General features: G+C 35.0%; 1 protein-coding gene across 2 annotated transcripts in view; it reads right to left on the minus strand.

Annotated features, from left to right (window-relative positions):
- Positions 1 to 9,100, minus strand: part of LOC149531105 (uncharacterized) — a 60,865-nt gene extending 51,765 nt beyond the window's left edge. Inside the window, exon 1 of one of the 2 annotated variants that reach the window (XM_089808671.1) lies at positions 8,585 to 9,100. In XM_089808671.1, coding sequence (XP_089664797.1) covers positions 8,585 to 8,738 — 154 coding nt within the window. In that variant the 5' untranslated portion in view covers positions 8,739 to 9,100. The remainder of the gene's footprint in view (positions 1 to 8,584) is intronic. The other variant, XM_089808672.1, reaches the window with a different exon arrangement.
- Positions 9,101 to 10,211: the final 1,111 nt, after the last annotated feature.

A 10,211-nucleotide genomic window follows, 5' to 3' on the forward strand; every position in this document is an offset into this window, starting at 1 on the left:
ATTTAGAAAGTCCTGCTACTCCTAAAATTGAAAACATATTGGAATTTTTTTCTGAGTGGAGAACGAAGTTGCTTAACTGACTTAGAATAAGGGCCTGACGAATTGCAAATAATGAAGAAACAATTATTACTTCATTGGTCTCAGAGAACAAGAATTGATAGCATACGTAATTTTATTGAAGACCTCTTTTAAAGGGCTCAAGTTGAGGAAAGACAGAAAGGAACTAGGGGTGGAGCTACTCTTGTGAATCTTCAAACTATCACACATGGGAGATAATGACATCAGATAACTTGCATTTGCTTTCAGATCAGTATCATGCCATCAGGTTTGCAGAAAACACCTTTCATGCATACCAAGAGAAGCAGAAAGAGATTGAATCAAGCCTTATTCACTTGACTCTACCAAACTGAGAGTCAATCATCTACTGCAAATACCCAAGGAACAAGAATCTGATGTAAGAATGAGGGACTTCAAGCAAAGAGTTGAAGGAATTGGTGAGTTTCAAAAGCACCCTAATTTGGAGCCAATTTATCCTTGGCATCAAGAAGAAGAATTTAAAGCAGATGAAAAACTCCAAAGTGACTTCAGTAATCCTAGTACCATGGTGGTTCAGTCTATTGACAATGCTTGAAATGTGCAAGAAGAGAGCAAATTCATGGAACTAGAGAAGATATTTTCTAATGATTGTAAGTTTTTTAAATTGAATTACAATGAGTTGGTGATAGACTTTGCATTTACAAAGTCACCACACAAAGATGAACACTATCATGAGTTACAGATTGGGTATTTGAAAAGCATTCTTCTTAGAGATGATGCCTTAAGCACACTCACAAAATCACTTAGAAATGCTCACAAATACCAGAATAGTGCAGCATAAGCTTGATGAAGCTATTTCATTTTTAAGGATTTATGCGAAAGTTCACCAACAAAGTTTGTTGGCGGGTTGTGATTATATAAGGAATATACCATGGAGGAGCATTGGTTACAATTTCAGATTCGGTGCAGCTGTCATCATTCCAATCAGCCATCGCTGGCTTTGGTTGCATATATTCAAGTGGCTTGGCAAATAATTTCAATCAAGGAATGTGGTGTTTTTCCAGTCGTTAGAATGCCCATATTCTTGTTAGTGCAAAGAGATTTAATTTTTGGAGCTGTTGTTCCACTACCAAGTAGCTAGCTATACTTGATCAAATCAGATTGTAAGTTGTAAATTTCAGACTTGAGCAGCAGCAAGTTTATTCCCTTTGAAGATGTGGATTCATTAGAGAATGTTGGAAAATATTTCCAGCTGAAAAGAATGAATACTTCACCCAACACAGCCTTCATTTGGATGGAAAACCAAATGATTCGTGGCTGTCTATATTTATTTTCAGCTAAAAAACAAGCTGATTCGTGACTTATCTTGGACAATATCATTAATTAAGATAATCTTGCAAAGGAATGTGTTGTCGATTCTAATAATGTTTGTTTAAGAATAGCATGGAACAAAGGATTTATGTGCAATGGTGATTAGTGTGCGGGACTTCGGACAGTAAAAGCAAAGAATAATTGAAAAAATCACAGATTTTATCAGAGTAATGCAGCAGAAGCATAGTAGTGTAAAGCAATTTTTTTGAGAACTTACCAATATTTTGCAAAGGATTGTTGTATTTTTAGTAAGAAGAGTAAAGGAGGTTAATTTTGAAGGTGGAATAGAACATAGTGCATGTTATCAACAAAGTTGCACCCTGGCTAAGCTTTCAACTTAGCCACCATTGATACAAGGGATGAGTTTGAGCTCTGATGGTAAAGTTCAACATCCTGAGAAGGATAGTTACTTTCAATGCTTCACCTAATCTACTGCTTGCTAGGAAAAGGGAAAACAGACTACTTTAAGAATGAAAACTACAACTAAAGGTGATGCACAAAATAAGTTCTCAAAACTCATATTATTGTTTTGCACACTTAACGAATCAAAGATACAGCTGTCCTATGCACAACTCATGTCCATGCATTAGTAATTCACAGAGATGGTGATATTCATTGTCTTGAAAGGTGAATGCAACATTTCATCACAGCTTTTGACCATAAATATCATTCACAGACAATGACCTATACAAATCATGTATTCCCTGCCTGAAGGTGCTGACAACGAGACATGTTACCAAGGATTTTCATATAAATCATGAGTAAAATGCATCACATATCTGATAACACACAATGAATCAGCTTCTTTGAAGGCAAAATTGCATCTTTTATTAATTTGAGAAAGCATAAAACAGTACACATGTCTAAAATTTTAGCTACAATTCGTAATAGGTACAAAAGAACCTATTTCAGGTTCAATGCAAGCCTCGAAAAGCAAGAGCTAACTCAGAAAAGAAGTCTGAAGTTGAGTTTATAGCTGTGCAACAACCCTGCACAATTTAGGACATATGCAAAGAAGAGAAATATAAGAATGACATGTTGCTTAAGTTTGCTGGGTCAAACTCTTTGCTTGGGAGACCAACTGAGCTATTGCCACTTTTGAGGCCTCAACAATGCTCCAAAATGCTGTTTGAATGAAGAAAAATTGTAGCTTTGCCCACATCCATCAGTTTAGGTTCCTTGCATAGCTTCTAGATGCCCCCAACTGGCTCTAACTGGATCAAAACTGCCACCTATATCTCCTTAACTGCTTGGAAAAGTCACAAACATCTTCCTAAATGCTCTCCACAAAAAATAGCACATGTGCTTTTTGGTTATGAAGCTGAAAAGACTCCTTGGGTCGTATGCAAAGAGAATAGGTCATCTAAGATCTTCAAAATTGCTTTAAAATGTGTCACAATGACCCAAAACTGTTCTTCCATAGGTTTCCTACCCGAGTCACCTTTGTTCATGTCAAAATAATAAATTATCATGGAGAAGGCCTAAAACTGAGTTTGATGTCTTCAAAAATTCTTGCTCTACTTTCAGAGGACTATCATTTCTTCCTATCTACCCATCTATTGACCACCCTCCGTGAGGCCCTTGTTTCAATATGATCATCTTACCACATTGAGATTCAAACCCTTGATAGTAGTTGTAAAACATTATCATGTCTCATTAAGCATTTACTTCTGCCCACATATCATCTAGCATGCCACTGGCTTGACCTGCCTTTGCCATGTTTTTGTATTTGTAAATCGACCTTGAAATTATAACTGGACTATTGTGACTATTCAACTTATTCCTGCAATAGTCCTCTCCACAGTACCCTACAAAACAGATTTGACTCCATGAAGTCCATACTTAAATTTCAAATATTATCCATCTTCAAACCATGCATGATTATCACTATCTCTCTTGTCAACATTGCCTTTCTCTTTTTATGCTTACTGTCACAACTTTTATTCAAAGAATCATCCTTGCATTCTTGCACAAGAAACACTGATAGTTACCTTCAAAATTTAACAAGACTAACGGTCAATAAGCTAAGAGGTGTTTATCTTCATTTCTTTCAAAGTCTTATAGTTAATGACTTCAAAAAATGCTTATCATTTTCTCTTCATTGTCATGATAGGAGCATACACTACCTGGTTACTATGCATTGCTCATTAAGATCATGCAAAATCACATCTCAACATTCATTGTCAAATGGTCTTAATACTGTCATCTCCCTTGTGATTGTTTTTGCAGTTACACACGGATTTCAATTATGATGGCATCTGCATGTACTATCATTTTTAATTTAAACTTCGTACTAGCATCTGATGTATGCCTATGTTCATCCTTATCATAGAAATCCATGCATGTGTTGACTATATTTTCCATATGCATATGTTATATATTCATGAAGCTCTTATGCAGCTATTGATGTATCATAGATGGAACAAGATGAAGGGTCATATCTAGACAGCCTTATTCATTTGTGATTTCAGGATACATGTCAGGTGCAATATACTCATGATTTGACTAACTTTTCACGGATTCTTATCAACATAACCCATTAAGTTTTGTCTCTTTTGGCAGCTTTTGCCATGACTAGCATCTTCTCTTATCCCAAAAACTAATCATTGCTCATCATTGCCTTGCTGAATCTCCAAACTATCTCTTCATGTATTTGATTGTACCTTTTTCATTTGGACCATCTCATTACTCCATAATTGTTCTCGTGCATAGACATGCAATTCATGGCTGTCAACTTTCCTTGTCTTATGACAATGGTTGTGACTGTTAATGATTCCCCACAAGAGCATGCATACAAGGTTCAACATTTCTTTATTTCAAGCAAGTCGTGTCTTTATTGTTAGCTTTCTCTCTCTCTCTTTCATGGGTATACCATGTATTCCTCATAGCCGTGTCTCTCATGCACTTCATGCAATCTTTAAATCTTTTCAGGCATCTATCAGACATTTTCAACCACACTGCCACTTTCTTGTAGCACTATCCCATTATCAACATTGCTTCTCAACCTGCACTAGTCTTTTCATTCATGTCTTGACTGTCATATATAGCTGAGAATGATTCTTTTTTATCTGCAATGATTATCCAATTGTTCTTTACATCACCCATATTGTTATTTTAGAGATCCTGCTATGCATGAAATCAACACTGCTTCACTAGCACTGAAGACTATCACACATTAAAAAAACATCATTCGAAAACCTCAATATGAACATTCTACTTCTACTGAGAATGAGATTTCTTGAAACTTTGAACAAACTCGTCAATATTTCAATATCCTGAGACACCTCCATGAATCATACAGAGCTAGTTTCAAAGGCTACACATTATTATGATGAGTGAATCCTCTTCCCATTACTTCCATTTACAGTTGCACCACTTTGCAATCGTCATTCAAAGCTTCCATGAATCTATAGAACAAAAAACCCCAAGACAGCTGTTCATGAAATCCTGCACTATAAAAGGCAAAAATATTACTTTCAGCTTGTAAAGAATGATATTAATATCAGCTTTTGCTACTGGATCTACCATGAAGCTTGTTCAAAATAGATGTAAGCTTTTGAAAGTTTTATATTTCCCTCCACCATCACTATTCTGAGCCTTTTCATTGCTTTTTGATTGACCTGATTGACTGTCTTTTGTTTCCCTCTGTCATAACAGTCATCTTGACTGTGTCTTTGATTTTTCATGCATTTCTTACAAAACCTTAAGTTCACCATAACTTGTGACAATGCCCTAATAATCCCTCATGCATTGACCTTACTTGGACTTATGAAAGCACTGCTCTCCTACATCCTATTATCCTCAGTTGAAACAGATAGAACCCTGTTTTGACTTTCCCTTCTTCCTCTTTTTGTTTGTTTTATCAATGAACCACAAATGTATAAATAACGCATATAATTGAACAGAGATATATTAGACGAATAGAACTTCTGCTGTGCTTTTCCCATACCTAACATAATGTGAAGACAAAATCTGGCTTTTCCATATCCTCCACATGCATGCTGACTCAGACTAAAAATGTGCTGTGTTGGGACTCCTTCAACTTCCTGCACGCAATGCTTAAGTTGTTCAACCACATCTCCAACTGTTTGCCACCATTGTAGAGGAAGAATGCTAGAGAGAAGCAATAAGAGAAAATCCTAGGTTGATGGCATGGAATTGGTTTCCCTTTTTATTTGCCTTGCAGTGTACCACAAAAGCTATCAAAACCTCTGCCTGCAACATGACATAATTTTCTCTCCTTGTTAAACTGAAAGCAAGTTTCTTGAAAACCAAAGGATTCACAAACCTCCTAAATTGATTGGGATCTTAGAGGCTACAGCCACATTGATTTTTAAAGAAATGACCAATTAGCTGAGATTGAATTGCTTGAAAAACAAACAATTCTGAGAAGTGAGGACTTTACATGTCCCTTTTTGGGTCCACTCCAACATTCTCGAGAATTTCTAAGATTTTTGAGGAGTGTTGGTTTTATCAAAATAGTTTTCAAACAGTGGTAGTGTTTTGAGAATCAAAATGACTAAAACAGTTTTTCCCAAGTGCAAATCGAACTTTCAGGAAGCATTCTGTTTTTTTTTTTTTGGAGATTTCCAACATAATTGAAGAGCACCAACATTCCTATGACCTGGTATGTGTGGATAAAATTTTATATTTACATTTAAAAGAATAGCATACAACATAAAGTATTTTTAGAAGATCAAAACTTGTTAACACTAGACATGGGGTGCTAGTGACTCAAAAGGTTATTAATTAAAAGTGACAATGAAATGGAAGATTAAAAAGTAATATTTAATTTTAAAAATCTCAAAAAGACACTTTATTTTATTATTGAGGAAAAAGTGAATTTTTTAAAGGGAATTTATTTTGGTAGCCCTGAAAGTGCCTATCTTTAGGAAGTGAGTGGACAAGTAAAGTTAAGGCTAAATATTGTATTTGTTAATTACTTGGGAGTAAGACCCCTGAGTCTTCTCATATTTTCATGACAACAAAAGCCCTCTTGGAATACCAAATTCAAGGAAGAAAACCTTCCTAACTATAAGCAGTATTGGGGACAAAAATCCTTAACATCCATTGGAGTAATTTCATCCAGAGATTGCCTCAATGCTGAAAGAGAAGATTTTTTCAATTTATTGCTGAATATCGATATTTTTTATGTATTTTGAAATGCTAAAGATTTTGATGTTTATTCGAAATTTCAGAGATTTTCGGAGATTTTGTGAAGTGACTGAAGGAGATTTCGGAGTAAGTGGTACAAGTACGTGTTGTTCAGAACTTTCTTGCAGGCCATAAAATTTAGATTCATTTTAAAATTTGAGGGTTTAACATATTATCTCTGTTGTTCTTTATCTTTGTTGGCTGCTCCCACAGAGCATATGAATTGGACTTCAGAAATTCCAAGGACCAGAAAGAGGTTTACAGCTTTTAAGATAGAAGTAATAGGATATTATTAAAAAATTATGTTTGATATCTTATACATTTTCTGTACAGACAAACCCAACATACCCAACTCCTAAAAAGAATTTTGCCATACCAGCATGCCCAAACTCAAACTGTTAGCCTTGAATTAACTAACCACTTTGCATTTGTAGTTTGTAATTATTTAGGTAACATTTGGATCATGGAACAAAGCAGAAAAAATACAAAATGCATGCCTGATTCTGACAACGACTTCTATAGAGTAATTTCAGCATGGTTCTTGGCAAATAAAACTCACGCTGCAATCCACCAAAAACATGCACAAAGATATTTAAGAAAGACAAATATTACCTTCAAACGGCCCAAGGTGATTTCCTTGCCACTTTTGACTGGTTTTAAAATACACTAATTGGTTTAACAATCAATTGTACACTGAATAAATAGCCTAATATAGTGGTAAATATTCCTGTTAGATACAACAAAGAGATTCTTGAAAAAACAAACCACAAACTGCTATACTTCATCATTGAATGAATGAATGAATGATTGAGAAGCCTTTACTTGTTTTCCTACTTGAACCTTGCAACTTCATAAGATAGATCTTGCTTCATTGATAGAATCAAGCTCTTTCACTAAGGAGTAAGAACACCAAAATAAACAATCAGAAATCTTAAAATGAAGGTAGTGCCAACATAAGTATTTCGGCTTCAATGCTTTCTGAAGGAGGTGTCACGTGAATTTAATCATATCAAAGATATTCCCTCCAAGATATTATGCGTAGCCAACCTCCATGGAACCATTAGACAGTAACATTATGTCATGCATTGCTCGATGTTTATGACCAGAAAGGGCCTATCAGGTTGTGGCCTAGTAGTAAGCTACATTGAAGGCTTACGACATGCCGGATTCAAATAATGCCAGGCAAACTCCCATAATTTTCTAGTTGTGATAAATTAGGTTGAGTATTGTATCTCCATTTATAGTTGAGTTCTAAAATAAATTAAATGGCTAAAAAGAAAAATAGTGAAGGCGACTGTTACTTCGCAAAAACATTTGTCCCTCATTACAGATCAACTGGATAGAATGACCCACTGTCAAAAGCCCGAATTCTAACTTGGCTGACTTAAAGCCCCACGGAGGAGCTTCAGAAATCACTCGCTTAGCAAAGTACCCATCCAACCAAACTAGCTAAGCCTCTCGTTAAAAGCAATGAATATGTATCCTAAACAAAGAAAAACCCTAAAAGAAATTACTATTTTAGAGGTCCTTGAAGGTTGTTTCGTCGGTTAGAATGAAATGGTATGAGATGAGTCTTGAGTTCCTGAAATGGTATGTCGCGTCACGAATGTAAACCGTACAAGAGGTCGTCCTGCTCAGTCCCAAAGGATCTTATCACATATAATGTGTGCAATCAAACTATTCTGACCAGATCCAGAAGGCCATCTCACATACAATATGTGTGAAGGAAAACATTCTGCTAAACCACAATTGAATATAAAATTAAGCATATTACACCCTTATAAAACTTGAAATTGTGTTCCCCCATACCCCACATGACAAGGAAGCCCATGGCCCAACGCAACAGAATAAGATAAATTCAGTTAAGATTAGATGGCAATTTTTAAACTCTATGATAGGGACATTTTTTCGTTCCAGGGTTCAAAAAAAAGGAACAGCCGAAGCTGATCGGGCAAATTGAACGACAGATTTGCAGTAACTGCTCAATAGAACAGTGTATTGATTAAGACATGATTTGTATTACCTGAATTTACTCCGCACAGAATGATAACAGAAGAGAGGAATAGGTAAGCTCTGAACTTTTGGTCAGACCTGAAATAAACGGAGCCCAACCTCCACACCTTCTTTGCCATTACCCATGTTTCGGCAGCATTTGCTGCTGCTGCCGGCCCTGCCATTTTCCTCCAACTCAATGGCAATGGCCCGCCGTCTACAGTCAATCTTCGGTAAAGCCAAGTGGAGACCGTTACTGATCTCCAGATTAACTAGAGACTGCAAACGTCATTTATTCTTGTTGATCGAATGGAGATGTGGGATGCCAACTGATAATATTTTTTATTTGGTTGGTTGTAACGAAATCCATATGTAAGTCTCCGGACAATTTTGTTTCCCGTACTAATGACCCGTCCAATTCATGTCCCCAGCTTGCTTTTTGACCAGGCGTATCATTTTTGTTTTAAAAACCCGTCCAATTCATGGCGCACGCAAATGTAGTGGAGGATGCACCTTTGGGTCAAACGTACATAATGGACCGTTTGGCAAAGGGAAAACAAGCAGAATAGGCATATGTAAATTTTTTAATTCTTCATTTGGATGTATCAAATCAGAATTGGAATACAAAATAAAATAAGAATACGTATTCTAATTTTGATTCAAAAATAGGGTTTTGCAATTCCACTAAAATAGGTGTTAGAATACGTATTCCTATTTCACTTTTATTTATTTTAGAAAACATAAATTGTGAGATCTGCAAATTCTCCATCAAATATTGGTTGAACCAAACAGAGAACAGGGATATGTAGCCCCATTTTCTATTCCAAAATAAGTATTCAAGAATAGCTATTCCTATTCCCGCAGCCAAACGAGGTGAAGATATAGTAGCACTTGCACCAAGGAGGAGGTGCAAGGGATACTCCATAAGAGTTATTAAAAAAATAAAATTTGACTATATGTAAAATTTAAAAAAGGATTTTAAACTTGATAGTATAGAATTAATTTTTATATAGAAATGATATGTGTGTGTGTGTGTGTACATGTATGTATGTGTATGTATATACATATACATACATACATATATGTATGTATGTATATGTATATACATATCTGTATGTGTATGTATATACATATACATACATACATATATGTATGTATGTATATGTATATACATATTTGTATGTGTATGTATATATGTATGTATATGTATACACATACACATACATACATACATACATATATATATATATATATACACATACATACATACATACACGGTTAACATATTTCGTGATTTTGAAGTTGTAGAACTCTAATATATTATTTAATGTCTGACATCTAATTCAAGCATTGTTTCGAACTGTACAATATTTGATTTTTCTTTTATTGTAAATACAAAAGTAATTAGAGTGTAATTATTGGTCAAGAAGCAAATACCTATACGTTAAAGAAAAATTAGATTAATTGATAAGAAGAAATAAATAATAAATAAGGAAATAAATTCAAGGAAAAGTAAGGAGCTTGACATGGAAGAATTTTTACAATTAATAAAAGACCATTTCTAAATAACCATGGTGTCGTCTGAAATTATAATTACCATAAAATTTTGATTCTTTTGCAAAATATGCTTCATTATTTTAATAAGGCTACATCCTTTT

The sequence above is a fragment of the Cupressus sempervirens genome, chromosome 11, assembly GCF_028749045.1.
Source record: "Cupressus sempervirens isolate cs-2001-9-10 chromosome 11, ASM2874904v1, whole genome shotgun sequence".
NCBI classification, from domain to species: Eukaryota; Viridiplantae; Streptophyta; class Pinopsida; order Cupressales; family Cupressaceae; genus Cupressus; species Cupressus sempervirens.